General features: G+C 45.3%; 1 protein-coding gene across 2 annotated transcripts; it reads right to left on the bottom strand.

The window, feature by feature from the left end:
• Positions 1 to 347: 347 nt before the first annotated feature.
• NRROS (negative regulator of reactive oxygen species) lies at positions 348 to 24,248 on the bottom strand. 2 transcript variants are annotated; one of them, XM_046657803.1, is made up of 3 exons: positions 24,139 to 24,248; positions 6,102 to 6,222; positions 348 to 2,541 (listed from the first exon to the last, which is right to left on the bottom strand). In XM_046657803.1, the coding sequence occupies exons 2-3, from the start codon at positions 6,207 to 6,209 to the stop codon at positions 571 to 573; spliced, it is 2,079 nt and encodes a 692-aa protein (XP_046513759.1). In that variant the 5' UTR covers positions 6,210 to 6,222; positions 24,139 to 24,248; the 3' UTR covers positions 348 to 570. The 2 variants fall into 2 exon arrangements, with proteins under 2 accessions (XP_046513759.1, XP_046513760.1); XM_046657804.1 differs by lacking the exon at positions 24,139 to 24,248 and adding an exon at positions 23,498 to 23,569.
• Between the last annotated feature and the right edge of the window lie 319 nt (positions 24,249 to 24,567).

The raw sequence follows: 24,567 nt of genomic DNA, 5'->3' as shown, positions 1-24,567 counted from the left end.
TGGGACCTCAGGACACCCAGAGAGGACCTTACTGCAGGCCCACTCTGGCTGCAGTGGCATGCGAGCCAAGACAGGAGGTGAGAGTTCCCATCCCAGACTCTCCAGCTTGGCTCTGAAATTCTTGTCCCTGGTACACCCTCAGGGCACTGACTCTCACCATCCCCAGGACCTGCTCCCGGAGTTGTTTACACTGGAGGGTAGCACAGCATCGCTACCCTTTCTCACTAGCTCCATGGATGTCACCAAAGGAAGGGTACAGAAGAATAATCTAAGTGAAACTATCAAGAAACATTAAAGAAAGAAAAAACACAAACTTTCTTTGATTTAAAAAACATTTGAGACACATTTTTTATTTTCATAGAATGTCACTTAATAAATATTTTCCCAGGATAATGAGGATGAATCATAATGATGGAGGAAGAACTTGGGTGATTAAAGGATGGAAACATTCCAAACTTTAATTTAAATCTCAATTCGTCAGATAGGTCCTCTGCATCAGATCTTGAGATCTGGCAGAGAAAGTGTCTTTATACGCACAGACCAGATTTCTAACTGTGGCACGTGGCCAGGTCAGTATATGGAGGACCAGTGGCAGCGGCTCTTAATTACCTGAAGCAGAGGCTGCCTAAAAGTGAGGAATATGATGGTGCAGGCCACCAGCAGGGTGAGGCAGCTGGGAAGAATGAGCACGAGGTACAGCAGGCCCATGTCTACCTGCTCCCACTTACAGTCCTGAGGCACACCTTCAGGCAGCTCCATCAGGCGAATCACCTTGGAGGAGAGGTTGCAAGTGACCATGGCCAAGTCGACGATGGTGTGCAGGCTCCGCAGGGCCCCCCAGCCCTCCACCCTACAGCAGTCATACGGATTCTGACTGAGGTAGACGGTGTGCAGACTTCTCATGAGCTGCTCAGACACAGCCCCCTGGGGAAGAGCTGTGAGCAAGTTTCTGCGGAGATCCAGGGTTTGCAGGGCCAGGCTGTCCCTGAACCTGGGGAAACTGGTCAAGAAATTTCCTGACAGATCCAAGTCCCTCAGACTGCCAAATCCAGAGAAGTCCAACTCTGTGAAGCCGGAACTGAGGCCCACATTCCTAAGAGACAGGACCTGTAACGTGGGGGCAATACCCCTGAGAGGGGCAATGCTCCCATTCAGAACCCCCCGATTGCCAGACAGGTCCAAGTGGGTGAGGGCGGTCCCCTGGAATGTGCAGTCTTGTAAGACCTCCAGCCCACAGCCCTCCAGAGAGAGGCTCCTCAAAGATGCCACATTCCTGAAATCCACACAGCTGGGGGTGTCCACGTGGTCTAAGCCAGGCGGCTGGGGACAAAGTGAGATCTGATTGTGGCTCATGTCAACTGTAGTGATGTTCCTGGCATCAGCGAAAAGACCAGCGGGGACACCCAAGAGCTGGTTGAAGCTCAGGTTGAACCACCGGAGGCTCCTCAGGCAGCTGGGAAGCCCCGGAGCCAAGTGCAGCTCTGACAGCTGGTTCTGGCTCAGGTCCAGCTCCGTGAGCGCCCCTGGGGGCTCATGCTCCCGGATGTGGAGCGTCATCAGGCAGTTCTGGTTGAGGTTCAGGCGGGAGAGGGAAGGCATTTTCTTTAGGAAGCCGTCTGGCAGGTATTGGAACTGGTTCTGGCTCATATCCAGGAAGCGTAGCTCTGAGAGGTCACTGGAAGCAAACTCTTCCCAGAGGTTGACGGTGGTGATGTTGGTCACATTGCCATCCACAAGAAGGAACTGGGCCACCATCTCCCGTGGTGACGAGGTGTTGTACAGGTCCCTGTAGAAGCCCATGTTGTTGTCCCGCAGCAGGAGGGTGTGTAACTTGCTGCACTGGGGCAGGAGTGGGAAAAACAGCAGCTGGTTGTGAGAGAGGTCCAGCATCTCCAGCTCAAAGGCCGCCTCTCCACCTGACGCCAGGAACCACTCCAGGGCGTTGTAGCTGACGTTGAGGAACTGTAGCTGTGTGAGGCTAAAGTCCACAATGCAAGGGAGGTTGTTATAGGCCAGGTTGAGGTGTCTCAGCTCAGTTAAGCCATCAAAAGCACCCCCTTCAATCTCAAAGATGTAGTTCCTCTGCAAATCCAGCTCCTTGAGGTGCCCCAGGCCCTCAAAGACTGAATCATCCAGCCTCATGATGGTGTTCCTCGCCAGGAACACAGACTCCAGGGAAGAGAGGTTCTGGAGCATGAGGGCTGCCATGTCTTCCGTCAGGGCGTTCCCTGACAAGTCCAGCCTCCGCAGACTCTGCAGGCCGTGGAGGGCAGCTGCCGTCTCCTTGTAGCTCTCCGAAAGGGAGTTGTCAGGCAGCTCCAGGCTGTGCAGGCGGGCCTGCTCCTGGAAGGCGCCGCGGCTGATGCGCTCCAGGTGGCAGCTGTGCAGACTGAGGCTCTCCAGGAGAGGGTAGTGCTGGAGGGAATGATTCCACAGGGTCTTGAGGGGGTTGGTATCCAGGATGAGCGTCTGGGAGTCGGGCGGGAGATTGCTGGGCACTGAAGCAAGGTTCCGCCCTCGACAGTCAGCGACTCCATCCACCTAAGTCCAAAAGACACTGGTGAGCAGGGAGGAGGCCTCGGAGGCACAGGTTTATGTACAGAAACTTAGTTCATTCATCAGACTATTCCTGGATCTGCTGGGAATGCTCTGGAGATGAGAATTTTTAAAAAGGATAGGAAAATGTAGAACAATTTGTGCTTTAGCTTCACACTGAAATAGTCAGCTTGGGGCTGACTTCCAGGCGCCACTGAAAACACACAGCGTGTTAGAGAAGATCCGAGCACCTGTCCATCAGGTGCTGAGTGGGGGCCAATTGGACCTGCATTTGGTTTCAACTTTGAGAGGGATGGAGGACCAGGTCTCTACCTGGGTCTGAATGTCACCTCTGCCATTTATTCCCTGTGTGACCTCTGGGAAATGATTTAGCCTCAATCTGTTATTTCCTCTGAAGAATGGAATAAAGAGAGGGCCTACATCAGAGGACGGCCATGAGATTAGACGAGAGGCTGCGCCGTGCCTGACACACCGGGGGCACTATCAGTACCATGTTCACGATGGCACTGTTATCACTATTATGGCACCTGTGTGTCTAACAGGGACACCGCCAAACAATCAGCGGTGCTGTGGCATCTTCATTTCTCCCAAAGGGATTCTGCCTGAGTCTCTCCTCTACACTCCAGATTGAAAAATATTACAGCTTAAAGGACTTTAGAGCTCATCACCACCCTGAATGGTACAGAGAAATGGAGTCTGCAGAGGAGAAGTGAAGAGCCAATGGCAGAGCTGGGACTGGGGCCCAGAACTCTTCATGCCCCATTCAGTACTTTTCCTGGATGCTGTTCTGCCGTGACTGCAGGGGGAGGAAGCAGGAGGGATGGGGTGACCCTGTTCTTGCTGCAGAAATCACACAAGCCTTAGGATACTTGAACTCAGCCCAATATTTTACGAGACTGGAAAAAAACAATCAGCCGCAGGATGTCATTAGGTGCCCAGGAAAAAAGTTTTAAGTGATAAGATAGAAGAGCAATGGCATTCCTTTCCACAGATTGGTCAGGAGGACAAGGCCAGGGATTGCCTAAAATTGTGGGCCCAATCTCAGGGGGAAGAGGAGTGGTGGGACAGGGAGGAAAATCCTGACAGAGGGGGAAGGACGGGTTTGAAGAGATGACAGACTCAAGTCTGAATCTCGGCTCTGCCACTTAAGAGCTTTGGACCCTGGGCAAGGAGTTAAGCTCTTGAAGCCCCAAGTTCTTTATCTGATTGTTAAAATAAAACCTCCTAATAATTAAAAATTGATACAGAAAATTAAACCCTTAGCAACCTCAGCCTTCCCCTCAAAGAAATGCCACTAACCTTTGGTTACACCTCCTTCTGGACTCGTTCCTAAAGATATTATCTATCTTTAAAATTTTCTTTTCTTAAATAAGACTACACTCTACAAATGTTCATTAATCTACTTTTTTCCCCTCAATATTATGTGATAGATATATTGCCTCAGCAATCAAAATAAATTCGATCACATTCTTTTTAGCAACTGCATATTAGTTCGTCCTGTGAATAGCACAGTGGTTAAGGGCAGGAGTTCTAGGGTCCGTCCATGTTGGTTCTGCTTTTTATCAAATGGGTGACCTTGGGCTAGTTACCCAACCAATTGGACCTACATTACTCTACCTGTAAAATGGAAATTATACTTGTAATTTTCTCAAAGGTTTTTTTTTTTATGAGGTTTCAATGTGTTTATGTAAAACACAACGCAGAAGCTGGCACATAAATGCTTAATTAAAAGTTAGCTATAATGATTAGCATCATCTAATTAATTCATCTCCTACTGTTGAGCATTTGAGTTTTTTCTAGTTTCCAGATGAACATTAGAATGAATTTGTCAAGTTCCTTCTACACATCACCCCCGCCCCCAAAGTCTTGGGAGTTTTGATTAGGATTGCATTATGATTATGGGCTAATGTGGGGAAGAACTGACAGCTTTACAAAAGTGAATGTCCCCATGCAGAAATAAGGTGTATTTCTTTATTTGAGTAAGTGTGGGTCTCCCTCCAACAGTGACTCTCTGGAGAACGCTGTGGTTAGGGGCTTTCCTCGAGCAGTGAGACCCTGTTTCACCGCAGCTGCTGCAGGCATGGGGGCCACATCTCTGCAATTCCCTACGGCCCCACTGAAGTGCCACAAAAGGACCACACGGCCGCCAGAGTCCAAGAAAACCTCACCATGTCTGCTGTATGATAACATCTCATGGCTAATGCAAGGAGGGGCAATGGAGGGGACCTGGACTCTCACACCCTCAGCCCTCAATTCAAAAGAGCCACAGAAATCCACTCTTTGAGTCCACTCACAGCCAAGTCCCTATTCCTGCCCACCAGGTTGGAAGGGTCAGGCAGGGAGTCTAGCCTGAACCCTGAAAGGCTGTGGAAGGACTCTCGCTTTATCCCCTCCTCTTCCTGTGCCTGGTAACTCTTGAATTAGTTATGGTGAAGTTAATCTTTCATGTGAGTGAATAATGGAAGGATGTGTAGCAGAGACTAACAACAACAATAACAATAATAATAACAATAGATAAAACACATAGCATTTACTACACACAAGACACTGTTTTGAGTGCTTTGTATACATTAACGCATTGAATCATCATAACAACCCAGGGTATGGTATTATTGGTTGGTACTATTATTACCACCATGTTTTACAGATGAGGAAACAGAGGCACAGAGTGGCCCCAATGTCACCAGCAGGTAAACGGGTTTAAACCTGATCTGGCTCATAACTCCTATCCCATACTGGAGTACACTGCAGAATAGTGGTTAGCGGTTACTAAAAGGGGTTAAGAACCATGATCAGCTGGGTAGTTAAGATTCATCAGCTTTAAGAACAAGTTTTTGGATGTAAGTATTAACCCCGACATCCAATTTGTCTTCCCAGTGCCTAGTATATAACAGGATTCAAGGGATGTTTATTAATGTATATTTCTCAAGCAGACTTTTGATATTTTGATTTTGCCTGAGTTGCAGGCAAAGGAGAAAATTTCTAGAAATGTGCTCAGTTGTTAAGAGCCAAGTCTGTTTCCACACACAGACTGAAAGCCCTGGAGATGGTAAACAATAAAAGCTCAGGGATCCACTCCTGGATGCTCTTAATCCTGAGCGTGGTCCAGGATGTTGTTCTGCAGGGCAGTGTGAGCAGCGTTCTCTTCAGTACAGTTAAGCACTTGCTATTGGCTCATACACAAACTCTCAGGCGAGGCTTCTCCAACTCCACCCAGACATTCTGATACCATTAGTGGGACTCAATCATCCAGATTTTTAAGGAGGTATTCTTGTTACAGGTAGCTGACCTAGGCCTGTCTCTGGGGCCCTCTGTCTTCAGCAGGTGTGAAAAAGGAGGGGCAGGGAGTGCCTGGCTTTTCCCAGGCATCATCTTAACTTTCAGTTAAAGAGCAGCTTGCACATGGTATCATGCTAGGCAGGTACAGTGATTCAGACTGATTCATTCCCAGCTCTCCTTGATTGACAATCCATCAGCTTTCCAAATGGACCAAACTTTGTCAAGACAGGAGCAACAGATAACTCAGAGTTCCCAGGAAAACTCACCAACTCACAGCCCCCCTGGGAAGCTGCTGTGGCCATTCCACTTCGGTTCCTCCATTCCACTGTCAAGGAGTGAAAACCCAGGCAGAGCCAGAGGAGCAGTAACTCCATCTCAAGTGCAGCACTGTGGACAGAGGACAAGGAAGAAGCGAGTAAGAGAAGGACATCCTAGAAGGCTGCTTTGCATTCTCAGTAGAAGGAGCCAGTTCCCAGTGATGTCTGGTCTTGGGGGCCTGGCGACAGGGAGGTGGAAACCCACAGATTATTCAAATACCTCAAGGTAGCCAACACTTTCAACCTTTCACTGCAACTGTCAACAAGAACTCATTTTCCTTTCGCCTCTACCATTTGATGGACAAGTGGCTGAACACTGAAACTCCCAGGAGTCCAGCAACGGAAGAGAGAAGCAAAGGATTTGAGGAACCAGGTCTCAGGTCACCTAGGGTTTGCCATGTTTTGCAGTTCTGTTGAAGTTTTCCTCCCAAAGCTCGAATCTGCCTGATTCATCGCCTGAGCTCAATAAATATTTGCCGAATGAATGTGAACTGGGATTGAAATATTAATTGTAGCCTCTGGTCCCATAGAGCTACTAAGTGCTGTGTTGACATGAAGCTTTTAGAAAAGAGTTGATCTCATTGGTTAACTTATTTGAATATAGCCCTTTGAAAAAGGATGTTGATATTTTTCCTAGATGAGAGAAAAAACTAAGGGAAAATGAAAGGCAATCTTCAGATAAAATGAGGATTATTGATGAAGTGTGGTTACCAGCCCTCTTGCCTGGCCAGTGAGCACAGAACAGGAGTCATGAGAAGGCTTAAAACTATGCATCTACCAACAGAACTTTAGAACTAAGACAAACTATAATGGAAATGTAATAAATTCTCCACCATCACATTTTTCCAGGTGAACACAGAAAGGCCCAGAGACAATAATGGCTTACTCAAGATTCCAGATGACTTAGTGGTAGGGCTGGGAGCAACCCCCAGGACCCCCTCCCTGAGCCTGAGTACCCAGGGTAATTTCTCTCCCTGCAGGTGCTGTTGAATTGACTACCCTCCTGTTGGGAGAGTTTATAGCCCAGTGGCATCCCCTGCTCGCTCCGCATTCCTCAGAATCAGAGGCAAACGCCTGGTCCCGGCCTTCCTCCTGCCCCATCTTCTCCTTGATGTCCACCAGAGAAGGACCTCAGGGTCTGCTCTCTGGTTTTCTCTGAGGCCAGCAGCAGCAGCACTAACGTGAGCCTCCTCACCTGTTCCGCGGGACCCTCAGACCTTTCTGCCTGACATGTCCAGGCCATCTTGGGCCCCTTCCTCTTTCTCTTTCTTTGAATAAGTTTACACATCTCTAAGGCTAATTTTAACTTACTAGTCAGATTTGAATACTCACCAGTGACTACTCACCACAGACTAACAGAAAAGCTAAGTGAAACCAGGTAAATCAACTTTAGCCTTCACTTCGGGTCAGGCTAGGTCTCCTTACCACAGCGGGAACCTCCAATTCAGAATTCATCAGTATTTGCCGGACACTGGGAATCCCCTGCCAGACCCTCCTTCCGCTTCTGCACCTGTGCAGGAATTATTCCCTCATGGCATGCACAGGGACAGATGGCAAAATGAGAGCCATATGGGCTCCTTCCTCAGTATCCTCCCAACACACACACAAATACACACACACACACAAAACCTTGGGATCATCTGCCCACTTTGAGATAAGGTCGCCAGACTTAGCAAATTACAGGATGCCATTTGAAGGTCAGGAAAACGACAAATAATTTTTTAGTGTAAACATGTCCCATTCAATATTTGGGGCATATAATAAAAAAAATCATTGTTTATCTGACATTCAAATTTCACTGAGTGTCCTGTATTTTATTGAAGAGAGACAGGGAGATAGGAACCATGGACCTGCTCCCTCCCTTCCTCTCTCACCCCACTATCGGGCTTGGGATGGTACCCACTGCTGTGACACTGACCCTTCTAGAACAGCCAGCCCGTATACTGAAATACTGAATCTAGATGTGTGCAGGGCAAGAGTGCGACTTCCTCAGGGAGATTGTAACTCTTCAGATTGGAATGCTAGATAGGCCTGGTGTCACACCCAGAGTGTAATTTTCATTTCTGGGTCAACAAGAAAACGTTTGCAAATTTAAAACATATTTTCTCCTTCCTCCTAAACTCAGCCAACCAGCCCAGAAAAACTCTTGCTATGCCCTCTGGGCAACTCCTTCTCCATGAGGCAGCATGGGAAAATGAGAGGATTTGGAACCGGACAGACCAGGGTTTGAATTCCAGCTCCAGTATTTGCTGTTCGTCCTTGAGAAATTCACATAAAGTCTCCAAGGCTCAGATAATCCTTCTATAAAATGGGATAATAATAACTATTCAGAATTTTTATGAGAATCAAATAGTATATGTGAAAGTGCTTCATTAACTATGAAGGTAGTTAATAACATAATTAGTATTTATGAGTTCCAAACACCAATGAGCCGGTAACGTGGTTGTTATTCCTATGTGTAATCTCCAAGGTAATTCAACAGCTACATAGGCTCTGGTAACACCATTCTTCCTCTTATCCTTCCCATACTTAGGGGAGGTCGCAGCTTCCAGAAGTTGCTAATTTCTGGGTTGACTGTCTATTCTCTGGTTGATTTCTCAGCCTTTTCCATCATGTGTAGCCAATTTCCTGCATTAAATTTCCTCTGTTTTAAATAATCTGGGTTTCTCTGTTTCCTGGTTGGACCCTGACTGACACAATGATGTAAGTGAGAATGGCCTTGGAGCAGTATTAAAAAAAAAGATCTGTAATGACTCTGAAAAGAAATAAAGGACTTTCAAAAGAATAACCATTCAGGCTGAGAAACACCATTCCTGGAGTGTGCAGCTGCAGGAGGCTTCCTCAGAGCCATGGCACTGCAAAGAGTACAAGACAGACAGTTGGATGCCAAATCTCCTTGGAAGATCCAATGAACCCTCTCGTGTGTGCATAGGACTACTTCCCCTCCAGCTGGGTAAGGACCACGCAACAGTGCTCCAGCTGAAAGAGAGCATCTAAGTGTGTAAATAAGTAACTGTCCCACTTTACTCCAATCTCTCTGGCATCTTCTGAAAAATACACCCATTTTTTAAGCCAAATCATCTTAGATACATTTTTGGTGGAGAAAGGGAAGTGAATGAAAAACACTTATGATGGAAGGCACACACGGCAGTATGACATTAATAATTTAAAAGAGGTAACCTGGAAGCTCCCCTCATTAGAATTAAAAGGGCTCGGATCAACGGTTCCCATTTCATGGACTGTGAACCACTGCGGGAGCCACAGGGTTGACACAATGGAACTGCAAATCAACCCAGTTCCAAGCAGGGTCTCAATAAGTACTAGGTCTCCTACTGGTCTGGGTGACCACTGGGAAAATACTTTATATAAGACCTGAGATCCTGACATGAGAAGCAGGTGGCATTAACAGACTCTGCTTAAACTAGATAACAAAGTTGAAGAGTTTCTTCCTAGTGTGGAGGCAGAAAATGCTAAGTTCCATTCTCTTTTAAATAGTCTATACATTGTATATTCTTTTGTTCAGTTAACAATTTCTATAAATTCTCTCTACATCTTTTATCCAATCATGGTTAACATGATCATGGTTAAAGCCAGAGACTGTGAGCTTCTAATTAGCGAAAAGCTTTGAAAGACAAGACACTATTGAACCAGGTGCTATCAAGAGACAAGATTCTGTACTGTGTCTGTAACGTATCTGACTTGGAGATATAGGATTATAAATCGTACGTCCTGTCAAAGTGAAGTCCTCTTAGTGTTGCATTTATATTTCTTCTTTATCTTCTAACTATTCTGTTTGCGTCCGGTCATCACAAACGTCCTCGCCGGTTCTTCTCTAAGAAGTCCTTGAAATATTAAGATCTCAAATGCTTAATGGTATTCCCTATGTAACCATTAGTCTTGAGACTATGCATTCTAATTGGTTATCACGGAAACCTGGGATTCAACCCCATATCCATCCCTTCTCTATAAAGAGCGTTCCTTTTTAGGCAGAGAGACAATATGGCTTTTTGTCTGGCTTTTCTCTCTCTAGATCCGGTCATAATAAATAAGTGGTGAAAACAGATTCATTTCACAAAAACAACATGAATTGAGTCTGTTTTCCAAAACAAGAGAACACTAACAGTTAGGAGGAAGAATGTACATCGGTTCCGGGCTCAGGATTGCTTGGATGGAAGATGACAGCCACACGCAGGCTAAGAGTGGCTCCAATCCAGGGGACATATGCCTGATGCCTGCTTTTGCAATGGACAGGGAAGAAAGGGTGCGTGAAACCTTTTCAGTGGGCTCTGCATCTTGAAGTCCTGGAATTTCCATGTCCCTCTCATCACAAGAATCAACATAGTTCAGGAAAGCAGCAGCATCCCTATTTTTATCAGGTTCTCTGACAAACACACACATATATACTATTTTTCTCAAACGTATGTACATTTTCCGATATTAATAAAATATAGCTTCTTTTTTTAAGGGTTATTAATTCCAAGTAGCTTTCTGTCGTTAATGTAATGTCTTAATCAGCTGACAGGAAAATACAACCATCAGGTAAGGGCCCAGCCACAGGTACTTTTGCCCACAAAAGGGTCTCCTTGTACTCAAGGTTTGGGAGTACCAAGGAGTAACTCTGACCTGAGTTTTGGTTTTGTTTCATTGGGGTTTTTTGATTTGCTTTCAGGAGAGGGTGCTGGATTTCTAGTATTCAGGGCACCCTGAATATCAGCTCCTCCCTCCCCGACTCTCTGACCTCCCCGCCTTCTCCAGCTGCTCCTACTACAGCAGCTGCCGCCAGAGCTGGACCGCAACCTCTTTGCTAAAGGCGCTATTAGCAAGTGTTACACATATATTAGCATGTAATTAAGGATTTTCTCAATCAAATAAGCTGAAAAAGCTTTAAAGAAAGAGATCTTTGGAGAAAGTGAATAACCCTCCGAGGTATTTGGTGTTAGAAAGAAATATTTACAGACTGGTCTGGGGGGAAGGAACCTCTAGAAGCACAGGATGCACAAGGGTGGGGTGTGAATGTGACACCATGAACACAAAAGGCACAGGTGCTGGTTAGAGGGCTCCACAGAAAGCGTGTCTGCTTTAAAATAAAGGAGCAAGGGGCCGGCCCAGTGGCGCAGTGGTCAAGTTCATGCGCTCTGCTTGGGTGGCCCTGGGTTCACGGGTTTGGATCCTTGGCATGGACCTAGCACTGCTTGTCAAGCCACGCTGTGGCGGCACCCCACATAAAATAGAGGAAGATTGGCACATATGTCAGCTCAGTGACAATCTACCTCACACAAATAAATAAATAAAAGAGCGAATCCCACCTGGGATCCTGGGAGAAAGGGAAGGGCAGCTGGTCACAGACCACAGAGAATAGAGAACAAAGAACAGAAACCCAGTCTGTGACCACTTCAAACAATTCCTACTACCCAGTATTTGAGAGCCTCAGGCAAGCAGCTTGGGTCTCTTTGATTCTTGGCAAAAAATTACAGTGACCTCAACCTTCACCAAACGTTGAAACTTAGCATCTCCCATGGGGAGTCCACCTGCACCCTGAGCCTCCAGGGGCGGTGCCTGGCGAACAGCTCCATCTCGGTAGGACCCTTGCCAGCAATGTTTGCCCTGAACTCTGTCACGAGGAGACAGTCTGACAGATCCAGGCTGCACGATGTCCTACAAGACAACTGGCTTGGACTCTTCAGAAAAATCAGTCTTGAAAAACAAAGAAAGACAAGAGAGGGGAGAAGGGAGAGGTCTAATCATAAGTGACTAAGAAAATTATAACCAAGTACAGTGCATGTACCTTGAGGAGATTTTAGATTTTTTAAAAAAAATCTAAAAGAAAAATTTGAGGCAATTGGGAAAATTTACATGTATACTGAATGATGTGTTTTCAGATAGTATTATGTACAGATACATTATCAGATTATTGCTAGTTTTCTTAGGCATGATAATGATGCTGTGCTTATGTACAAAAGTGTCCTTATTCTTAGAAAATGCATGCAGAAGTAGTTACGGGTGAAATTTCATGATGTCTACAGTTTATGTAACCTACTTTCAAATAGCTCAATAGAGAGAGAGAGAGACAAAATTAAAGCAAAAATATTACAAACCAGCAAATTTAGCATTGTGCTTTCTTTTAACTCTTCTGTAAGTTTGAAATTTTTCAAAATTAAAAAAATGGGGAAAATGAAACAAATGTTGGAGTTCTTAAAAGGAGAGGGGAGGGGCCAGCCCGGTGGCATAGAGGTTAAGTTCATGTGTTCCATTGGGATCCTGGGGGCAGACCTATTCACCACTGGTCAAGCCATGCTGTGGCATCATCCCACATGCAAAATAGAGGAAGATTGGCACAGATGCTAGCTCAGCAACAATCTTCCTCAAGCAAAAAGAGGAAGACTGGCAAGAGATGCTAGTTCAGGGCCAATCTTCCTCACCAAAAAAAAAAAAAAAAGGAGAGGGGAAATTATGGTAACTTCTTAACCCAAATTTCCAGGAATGTACAATTTTCAAATATTCTTCACAGAAAGGTGCTCAGTAAACATTTAAGTTTAAAATACATATACACATAAACCTTAAAAATATCTTGAAAATTCTAACATTTTGACATTCAAACTAGAGCTTTCAGACAGCTTCTCACACCTGCAAGGAGCACAGAAGTGTTAGATCACATGTGCTGATTGTGGTTCAAGTAATATGGTTGATGTACTAATGTAACTTCCACTGTCAAGATCGACTGCTCTGTCCATCACACCTAGTGTCCCTCTGGAGGGGCAGCCCTCAGGAGCAGCACATGACCTCACCACCACCTCCACCTCCACCAAGCTGACAGAATCTTGGGGAAGCACCTGACCAGAGGAGGTCAATCCTTACATGCGGCCAGCACCCTGTGAGTGATCCCCGTGCAGAGAGACAAGGGAGAGACTTAGGTAATTAGCAGTGGAAAGTGGAGTCAAGAGACACAGAGAGAGAAGGTTGAGCTGAGTTTTTGAGGGATCCTACCATGAGGAAGCAGACACTATGAGGTAGATGACTAGGCATGTGAACAGAAAAGAATGAACAGTCAACAGAGGGCAGAGATCAGAGAAGATGGGACAGAAAGAATAAGAGGGCGGACCACGCAGGCTGGGAGAGAGGGTGGAGAGAAGGGGCTCTAAGGCTGTTTCTCGGGGTCCCTGATGGCCGTTTACAGCACCGGGTCCATTTCCAAGCTCCTTGTTTTCTCATGATGGTATCCCCCACCACCAGCCCCAGTAGCTGGCCTAAGTGTCGCATTTTGCCAACAAAAGGGACCTAGCTAAAACAGGACTTGCGTTCTTTAATAAGCTTAAACGCAAATGATGAAATTCGACATGATATTTCAAAAAAGCACAAGCAAGCTTTATGATGCTACCTGAAAATTAGAGAAAGTAGCTGAAATCTGAATCCAGGAATATATTTTTCAAAGTGCATCCTACAGGCAAGAATCATCAGGGGATGGTAAAGCTAAAGAGTGAAAATTTGTTGGGAAACAAGATATTAACATAGTCTTAAAGAATCTCCCTACAAGTTACTTATTAATTTTACGAAGACAAAATTAGCAGCTTTATAGTGGAGAAACTGGCAGACACCTCCTTAACCAAATGATCACACTACTGTGGGGCCCTTACTGGGGCACCGGGCAAGATTGAATACAGACAATGGATGAAATAATGGTATTATACCAATGTTAAAATTCCAGATTTTGGTCATTGTAAGAGACTATCTTTGTTCTTAGAAAATATACACTAATTATTTAGAGATAAAGGGGCATGATGTCTGCAACATTACCCTCAAATCATTCAGAAAAAATTATGTGTATATGTATATTTAAAGAAATTTCATATATATATATATATAAACAAAGAGAGAAAGCAAATATGACAAAATGTTAACAATTGGTGAATCTGGGTGAAGAATTTATGGGAACTCTTCGTATTGTTCTTGCAACTTTTCTGTAAGTTCAAAATGATTTCAAAATAAAAAGTTACAAAAAACTAACAAGTAAAGGCACAAACTGTTTTTAAAAAGTGCATTCTAAAACAATTAGATTCATGAAACAGGAAAATTGATTTCTTTTGGGTACTGACAAATCATTTTGTTAGATGATTGTAGACATCATCTCTATTTTATGAGAATCTGCACATAAAACTAATTTGATTTGCATGATTTCTGCTTGGAGAAATTGGACTTACACCAAGCAAATAGTTGAGTAATATGTATTTAATGCTTAAAATATAGCCTGAAAAAAAGAGAGAGGATAGGGAGAGAGAGAGAGAGAGGGAGGGAGAGAGCGAAGGAAAAAAGCCAGAATGACATTTTGGCTTAAACTTTAAATTCAAGGTGAAAACTCTTCAACTTTTGAATAGAGAATTTAAGATCACTTTGATTACCTAGACATCTAAGAAAGACGTCTACAAAATTTTAAAGATACTCTGTGCCCACTTTCCCTACAGGCAAGCCAAAATGTGTATTTTTAAAATTGAGATATAATTCACATACCATGAAATTCACCTTTTTACAGTGTACAGTTCAATGGTTTTTAGTATATTCACAAAGTTGTGCAACCATCACTCCTATCTAATTCCGGAACCTTTGCATCGCCCCAAAATGAAACCCTATACCATTAGTCACTTCCTTCATCTTGGCAACCACTAATCTAATTTTTATTCCTATGGACTTGCCTATTCTGGACATTTTATTTATATTGAATCAGACAACATGTGGCTTTTTGTGTCTGGCTTCTTTCACTTAGCACAATGTTTTCGAAGTTCATCTATGTTGTAGCATGTGTCAGTATTTCATTCCTTTTTACGGCTGAATAATATTCTACTGTATGGATAGACCACATTTGTTTACGCATTCATTAGTTGATGGACATTTGGTTTTTCCCACCCTTTGGTTATTATGAATAATACTTCTATGAATATTCACGTACAAGTTTTTGTATGGACATATGTTTTCAGCTCTCTTGAGTATATACCCTGGGAGGGAAATTGCTGAGTCATTCGGTAACTCTGTGTTTAACTTTGAGGAACTGCCAGACTGTTTTCCAAAGTTTCCGCACCATTTTATATTCCCTCCAGCAGGGTATAACTGTTCCACTTTCTCCTCATCTTTACCAACGCTTATTTTCTGCCGTTTCTATTATAGCCATTCTGGTGGCTGTGAAATGCTCTCTCTTTGTGGTTTTGATTTGCACTTCCCTTATAACTAATAATGTTGAGCATTTTTCATCAGTTTGTTGACGTATTTCTATACCTTCTTTGGAGAAATGTCCAAAATGTGTACTTTCAAATCCAAAGATTTTTTAATTTTGGTTTTGGAATTTCATGTGAAAGAAAGGGAAGAATAGTTATAAAAGTAAAGCACCAGTTGTATTCTTTGGTTGAATTAACACGACCCTAAATTTTACAAAGAATCGATATTTAGATGGTGGATGCATTAAACAAGAACTTGCAAATTGAGGGTTGGGGCAACAGAGCGCTCAGAAAGGCAATGTGTGAATTCAGATCTCATGATTTGCTTCTCTGTCTTTCTCTCTTAATAATGAATTTGTTAAAATATAGGCAACACAATGGCTTTTGAATCTCCCTCGCACCCCGGAACTCTCTTACACCCTAAAGGTAGGAGAGCACATTGGCCCACTTTTTCTGAAAGACAATTTAGAACGATCTATCAAAGACCTTGAAAATGTAGATTATTTTTATTCAGTAATTCCACTTCTAGGGATTAATCCTAAAGAATTAAAATGTATGTAAAAATATTTTTACAGAAATATTCCCTGCAACATTAGCAATAATAACAAAAAAGTGGAAGCCACCTAAAAGTGCAACAATGGGAAGATTGGTTCAATACATTATGATACAACGATATCATAGGAATAATGTGCCGCAGTTAAAAATGCTTTGGCAGCAATATATTTATTGACATGGAAAGATGTTCATAATAAAATATTATTAAGAAAAAAAGGAGAGTACAAAACAGAATATATAGTGTAATCTCAAGTTTGTCCAAAGAATATGCAGGCAACTGGACGTGCACAGAAAATACTTGAAAGGATACACACTAGCCTCTTAACAGTGGGGGGAATTACACCTGATATTTACTTTTTCCATATCTGTATTTTTGCATCTTTGTATTTTATGTTTTCCCAAGGATCAACTTCAATTACTGTATTAAGACAAGTTTTAAAAGAGTAGAACCAATCTATTATTACTTAAAATATATGTCATAACCAGAGCCTAATAAATATCACTAAAATAGAGAATTCCTTATGGGTACTTAGAACTGAAATTATCGCGAATGTGCTTAAAACGATCATGTTTGAAGTAAATGGAGAAAAATATCAGGACTAATAACTCAGATATGTTTTATTATAGGCATTACTTTTCTTTTTCAGAGTTCAGGAGTTTCTATTTGGGGTTGCACATTCTTAGCCCAGCCCCTGGACAGGCGCTTAAGGATGAAGGAGGAGCCAGGCTAATGGGCCAGCTGGAATGGCTTCAAAGTCTGGCTCTGAACTTGGGTACATCACCCAACTTCCTGGCCTCAATTTCCTCCCCAGTAAAAAGGGAATCAAAACGCCTGTGTTGCAAGGTTGTTACCAGATTATGACAAGTTTTAAAGCAAGTTAAAAAAATAGTCTTTGTCATCATTACGGCATCCTTGTTCCCAGCAGATTGTTCAACCTGCTTGTGCTTAAACACACCCAGGGTGGGAGCAAACTGCTTTGTAAGCGGCTGGTTGTACTATTTGGGCCCCTTTACATTTGCCTGGATCCCCCACTAAGCCTGGACAAGTTAGTGAGGAGTTCTGTCCTTTGAATTTGTCGGGATGCTCCTTGCATGTGTGGTCCTGAGAATCTGCGTGAGAGAGGACAGTTCTGTTGCACATGCCTCTTCTGGCAAATGCATTTTCATTCAAATTTAGTGACTGACCATCCTCTTGAGAAGAACTGTAGTGTTTCTGAAGGGACTGTCCCCCACGATTTTGGAGGTGAGAACACTCAGGCCAGAGAGATGACTGATATGGACAAGGTGCCACAGGGAACACAGCACAATGGTTTCCAAGCACTGGTTTAACACCCAGATCTCTTGTTCTCACCCTGGGCTAGCACACCTGGTCGGCCAGGGCTCCCTGGCTTGTAGAAGAGTCTTGTCTGGGAAGGGTGGAGGCTCTGCCTCTGGCTGGAGGGCAGCTGGAGGACCAAAGCAGGTCTTCTCCCCTTGGGTTCTTCCTACGGAGACTCAAGGCAGACGGTGTGTGGAGCTCCACTTACAGCCCTGTCCTGCTCAACTTCGTTTCCTCAGGGCTACAAATGAGTCACTGCTTCCCTGTGTGGTCAGGGTCAGCCCTTTAGAACCAACAGAGGTCAGTTCGCTCTGTCCAGTTCCACGGCCACAGGCTGCATCTGGCCACAGGTCTTAAGTAATGCAAATCTGCTCCCACTGGGGAGGTAACACCTTGCTCTCACATGGCTGGTGGTAGTTCCATGGTGTCACCTTTGTATACGAGAGACCCACACAATCTCGGTGGATAGGCACCCAATCAATAATGCTTTAGCTTCAACTTGTCATTTCCTTTCAGTGTCGCAGGTTATTCTGTCAGGTCACTTCACTCCCATGGTGGTCATGGGTGACAACAGCCCCGCCCCCCTCACAGGGTTGTGTCAAGACCGAATGAGAGAATGTGTGTGCAAAAGCTTTGTCCACAAAAGGAAATGCTGTGGATTTCATTTCAAGTGTGGGAAGGAGGGTGACCCCAACCAGTTCCTCCAAGGCCCGCGGGAGCTCCCACAGCGGGGCGGACACTTTCTGGGGTAAGACAAGGTAGTGTTGGAATTACGGGGAAGGCAGAGTTCCTCTGTGCAAACAGGGAGTTGGTGCTGAAACAAACGAAATAGTGCCGTGGCAGTCCCTTCTCCCATCCGTGGGAGCCGCAGAGTGTGGACCTGGGGATGTTCAGAGGCGAGGCCACCCAGAGTCTGGGAGACGATGGGCAGGGGTTACAGGTGATAACTGAGGCTTACTGACCAGAGTGGAAATACGCCACCCCCATTCCACCTTGGTTTCCTTGAGAAAGAGCACAACTGAGGAATGAAACAATATTGATTCCTGAGAACTGACCAGCTCAGTGGGATAGCATTTAAGCTCCCAGATTGCATTCCAGGTGCTTAACTGTAATAGCTAATGTTTATTGAGTGTTGACCTTAGGATAAGTCCTGTGCCAGGTGCTTTCCATATAATAATCCTCACAAAATCATCACCATTTTACACACGGTACAGTGAGGCTCACAGAGCTAATTATATTAGGCCATATAGCTAGAGGATGTGTGAGCTGCAATTTAAACCTAGTCTTGTGGGTCCAACAAAACTCAACCTCAATACCACAACCCCAGCCACCCTGGAATACTTGCTATCTATCACTAAATGATAAATTTTCACACACTGTTTCCTCTGTGGGAAAGGCCCTTTCTCTGATCTTTTCCTACTGAACTCCTATTCATCCTTCAAGGCCCAGTGCACGTGTCACCTTCTCATCACATCCTAATGGTTTATTTGAGCAATAATCCATATAATATGGTAGCATATTAGACATAGTTATAGCTCCTATGGAAGTTTTTTGTTTTTTATTATTTGGTTTTTATGTTTATGAAAATGAATGTGAGGAGCTACTAGGTACTCTTAGTAATTTAACTTTTCCCCACTATTTTATTATGAAAAATTTTTAACATACAGCAAAGTTGAAGAATTTGACAGTGATCATTGGTATACCCACCACCTAGATTCTACTATAACTATTAACTTTTTATTACACTTGTTTTTATCACACATCAATCCATCTAGCTATCCTTCAATCCAAGTTATTTTTCATGCATTTCAAAATAGATTGCAGTCATCAGTACACTTCCCCCTAAATACTACTGAATGCATATCCAGTGATTTAACTTGAAAAAAAAGTTCCTACTTTTTCAATCTTCTGAGATTAATTAATTTAATCTCAACTTGATTGAGAATGCAAAGTCAGCTATTCTATTTGGGGGATAAAAGTCTGTCTTATTAAAAAAAAAAAGACTAGATAATCACTGTCTTAGTGTTCTAAGCCAGAATTAGGAGGAAAGCAGCTTACACTAAAGTGTGAATGACTGATATCCTCTTTCCTGCACTGCTCTTCAATGGGAATTTATACAGGTAATGACGAAAAATAATAAAGTTTTCATGGTATAGTTTCAAGCTGATGGGGAGATAATTTCATCCTTTTCAAAATTTCTTGAATTGTACTTGCAAGGTGGCTACCTGTTCTAAGGCTGATTTTTTTTTTCTCTAAAACTTATTGTGTTCACAGAGGAATGGGAATTTTTTTAAAAAATCCCCTCCTTCCCCAAAAATAATAATTTCTAGGGAATTCTACAATAATAGTAGCACTTGAGTTTACAAAGGCTTCTGATGGACATTTGATCTCACTGAATACTTGCAACAGTTCTACAGAGTAGGCATTATCATCTCCATCTTTTCTTGTGGTAAAATATCCATATAATTTACCATTTAACTCCTTTTGAGGAGCATGAAGCACATTCACATTGTTATACAACCTCACCATTACCCATCTCCAGTGCTTTTCCACCCTCCCAAATTCAAACTCCGTGCCCATTGAACAGTAATGCCCCATTCCTCTGGCCCTCGGCCCCTGGCAACCACTATTCTTTCTTCACTATACATTTATCTATTCTAGGTACCCCACATAAGTGGAACCATATAACTGGAATCATGTAATATCTGCCCTTTTTTGTCTGATTTATTTCACTTAGCATGTTTTCAAGGTCCTGCCATGTTATAGCATGTATCAGAATTCCATTCCTTTTTTATGGCTGAATAATATTCCACTGTACGCATATACCACATTTTGTTTATCCATTCATCCCTCAGTCGACATTTAGGTCATTTCCACCCTTTGGCCATTGTGAATGATGCTGCTATGAACGTTAGTGTGCAAATACCTATGTTCCAGGCTCTGCTTATTATCTCCACTTTACAGAAAAGGAATCCAAGACTTGAAAAGGCCAAAGGGAACTGCTCAAGTCACATAGCTTGCAGACAGCGAAGCCAAAACCTGGGCTGAGTTCTGGCCCAGGTAGAGGTGCTGGCAATGCACCTGTCTGGGGAGTAGATGACGAGTGACTGTTCAGCTGGGTTGCACCGCTAGGTACTTGTTCGTAAACAGCTACCCCTTGAACCTTCACTCCAGCTGTCTGGCCCCTCTCAGAACTCCCAGGGCCCCAGCCACGATCCAGCAACCAAGGAGGTAACACCTGACCCAGCTTCTGAAGACAAGGTCCATTCTGATTGGCCAGTGCCTGCCTGTACCAGGTGGTGTTTGATAATCTGAATAGCACCCCTGAGTGTTCACGCAGTCATGGTCTTTCGTGGGGATGAGGCAACCTGTCGATGCCATGGAGTGTATCTATGACAAAGAGGAGGGCCTTCAGAGGTTCTGCAAAAGAAGTTAGAAAGCCCAGGAAAAACTGGCAATTTAGAAGGAAATAAGAAGTCAGTATTATTAGCTAAAGTGGAAGCTTCAGGTTAGGGACCTGAGGATGCAAGAGCCTAGGAAAAGAGAAAGGCCATCAGGGGAGTCCCATGAGGAGGTCTCAGGGTGCCAGGCTGGGCAGCGAGAAGATGACCATTAACACGTCTGAAGCTGAAGAATGGGGCCCAGGGCCAGGCCGGGAAAGACCCGCTAGCCACTGGCCCTGCAGGCAGAGGGAGAGAGCTCAGCCTAGGCGTCTGGTGGGACCACCAGGAGACAACACTGAAAAGGCAGGAGAGACCTGCGGGATCAGGGCTGGACCAGAAGAGGGGCGACATCAGGGAGAATCAGGAGGAGCCAGTGTCCAGCCCGACAACTCAAATGGAGTGACATGAGGTTACTGGAGAAATGACGTGGACCCCTACACTGGGGTGCTGGGCTGCCTCAGACGCTTAGGTCCTGCTTGAGAAGAGCCAGGCTGGAAAGGCAGAGCCCCAAGTGCTGTCTTCAGGGGAGAAACCCCCTTCTGACTCCTGTCTTTCTTGGAGTTGGCAGCAGAAAGCTGCTTGGGGCACAGGGCACAGCATCGGATCAAGGAGACCTTGTCGGTTGGGGCTGGAGGTGGGAGTCCCTGTGTCCTCAGAGGGTTTTGTGGCCGCATTTAGCCCATCACTGGGACCAGCCCTGCTCCTCATGCCCACCTCCCTGGTGAGAACCATGACAGGGTTCTACTTCCTCCTGATTCCCTTTGTTCAGTGTGAAGTCACTCAGGCACTGAAGTGAGAAGACACACGTGGTGTGGCCTCAGCACCCGACTCCATTTGCTCTGGAAATCAGTTGCTTTTGCCCACTCGCATTTCTCCTCTGTAACAACTCCTCAATTCCTCTTTGAGGAAACCACCCCTTCCTTCCTTTCCTTTCTTTTACTTTTAAAACTTTTATTTGTGGTAAAATACACTAAAAAAATTTATCACCCTAACCATTTTTAAGTGTATCGTTCAATAGTATGAAGGATATGTACATTGTAGTGCAACCAAACCCCTTCCTTTCTGAAGAAGTCCATGTTCTTTTGGGTCTGATCTCAACTCCTGGCTCCAGTTGGGGCCTCTGAACAAGACTGGGCCCATAGTAACTGGTTTATAATAGGTACATCAGAGGCGCCAAGTTCATGAGCATCAATCCAAGGGTGGTTGTTAGAACTATTGGGAAGGAGGTCTTCTTTTCCTGCTTCAGATGCCAAGCTGGTGGAAATTAAGCTTGGAGCTGCAGGCAGCCATCTTTGCCACCAACTTGAGGACCTGCCTGATAATGAAGACTATGCAGAAGAAAGTAAAGCTGAGGAATGAAGATAGATAGATTCCCGGCAATGTTTGAACACCTGGATCCAGCCATGCCTGAAGCTATTTCCCATAGACTTTTTGGTTATTTGAAACAATAAATTTTCTTTTTTTGCTGAAGTCAAACTCAGTTGAGTTTTCGTCATTTGCAACTAAAAGACCCTGAACTTGGGTTTACTCTTGCTTGTGAGGCTTAATAAGATCCAAGCATCAATGTCCTTTTTTCCCTTTCCTCACCTCTCTGAGCTTTCAGAGATCACCACCTAAAGCTAGCCCAGAAACCCCCACACATTGAACACATGACATTTGTTTGAAGATGAAGTTGAGAATAATGGTTTGCGGGGGAGGGAGGGTGATGAGTATAATAAAGAAATTCTGCCAAAGGCAAAAATATTTGTCACCGATGTGCAGACACATGAGTGAGCATCATTGAGCATACAAGCACGTCCTGAGAAAGATGATGTTTTTCAGTCATGGTTGAAAGCCCACCCTCCCCTCACTTATGTGGTCACAACGTGATCTGAGCAAGATGTGAGGCACAAGAAGTTGTCCATCCGAGAGTCCAGTTTCCCCTCTGTGATGGGGATGCTCACTGTGGCCGGGATGCAGGTTATAATCAGTGCCAGCATCACTCTTCCAAAAAACTCAACAAGCCCAGAGACAGGTCCACGCATTCCCGACACAGGCCCCAAGACAAAGACACCAGGAGCCTGCTCTCCTGTCTGGGAGGCTCCTGTTCTCAATGACGGGCTTAAGGACAATGTGGGATCAGGTTTATATGGGTTTTCACGAAGTTCCCATCTAACGGGCACCCGTTAGATGAAAGCACTCTCTTTGTGAAACAGGTTTTTGTTTTCGTTTAACCTAGAGGCAGGAGTCGAGGGTTTTTTCTAGGCCCATCATTCTATAATCCGCTCTAGGAACCCTGAGACATACATGTAGAAACCTCCGGAGTGTATGAGGAAAGTAAATAAGCCTCAGGGCTATGAAACCCAGCCAACCATCCACATCCACAGAAACAGAGAGCAGCACAGCCAGTAGGTGAAGGCGCACGGGAGCTCTTGGAAGGCCAGCTCTATAGACTCGGGAGTCTTTCGACCGTCCAGACTCCCAGTAAGTTGCACCCATCGTGGCAGAAACCTCCAGGGGAGTCCCGTCACTCCCCCGGGAAGCGCACAGCCAGACACCAGCCCTACCCAGGGGTTCCATTCTTAGGACCCTGCCTCAGCCTTCTAGAGTCCCAGCCACCGCTGGGCACGTGTTCACCTTCTCTCAGGAGAAAAGTGAGCTGGCAGCCTGTTCTGAGGGCGGCATGGAGGCCGGTCAGTGGCTCCTTACTTCTGCCTAACTCCTGAGTGCATGGGGATATACACTGAACCCTCTTGAATCTGGCCCACATGGAGAGGCTGCAAGGGTCACAGAAAAGCACTGAACAACGGGTCACAGAGGCTGGGGATCTAGTCTCCCTCTGGTACTTACTGGCTGTGGGTCCAAGTAAGAGACCCCTAGGGACTCTCCCAAGGACAAACGGTCTGTGGGGAAGGGACTTCGCCTGCCTTCTTCACAGCTCTGTCTCCAGCCCCTGTGAACACGCCTGCACGTGGAAGGCATCCACAACGATGTGTTGCTGTTAATCAGTCTCACTGTCTTCCTATGACACGGTGACTCTCAATTCATGTTGCAGAGCAAGAAAAAAAACCCAAGCACTCAGCGTGCTGAGCGTTCACAGAGTAACCTCGTTACATCCAGGGCACCCAGGGAGGGAGCAGGATCGTTCCCATTTTGCAGATGAAGAAACTGAGGTTCAGAAATTCTCCCCATGGAGCCGGGAATTAAACCCAGGTTCGACTCTGAAGCCCACGCTGTCTCCACTACATCAGGCCACCTTTCTCAGCGCTAAGTGCTCCTAGAGAGAGGACTTTCCACCCCCACCCAGAGCTGTACCCCTGCACCGAGGACGAAAGCAGCGGAGCTTGAATGCAGCAGCCACAACTTCCCCGTCAGCCCCAAGCTGTGGGCCACACACGCTGACCTCCTACCACCCAACCCCTCCGAGCTCGCCCACCTCCAGGAGGGCCGCGGCTGCCCCGCGGGGAGGCGGCCACGCAGGAAATACTCACGGCTCCTGCAGGCCCAGGCGGCTCCGCGGGGCGCATCCTCTCCCGGGGCTCCGGCCTCCTCGAGAGCAGCCGAACGCGGGGCTGGGCTGCCTCCTGTCTCTGGAGCATCAGATTATTTTAGCACTTGCGGAAGGAACGGACGGAAACTGAAGTCACATGGAGAGCAAGCGGCTCAGCGGCTCAGCACTCAACAGAGAGCAGGCATCTTAGAGGGAACTGCGCTGCGGGGGTGGTTGGGGGGGAGGGGTTGGGGCGGTGGAAGAGGGCAGGCTGGCCGGCAGGAGGGGGTGGCCAGCCAGACCACCTGCTGGGTTAGTCTCGAAGGAGGTCAGATATGTTTACGGTCTCCCAGCAGTGCTGACCAAGGTTCCCCAACCTTTCTTGCCTTAGAGATTTCAAGGGATGGCGAGCTGGGGGCTCTTGCCTGTG

The sequence above is a fragment of the Equus quagga genome, chromosome 4 (assembly GCF_021613505.1).
Source record: "Equus quagga isolate Etosha38 chromosome 4, UCLA_HA_Equagga_1.0, whole genome shotgun sequence".
NCBI lineage: Eukaryota > Metazoa > Chordata > Mammalia > Perissodactyla > Equidae > Equus > Equus quagga.
This window is presented reverse-complemented; position numbering and strand designations above follow the sequence as displayed.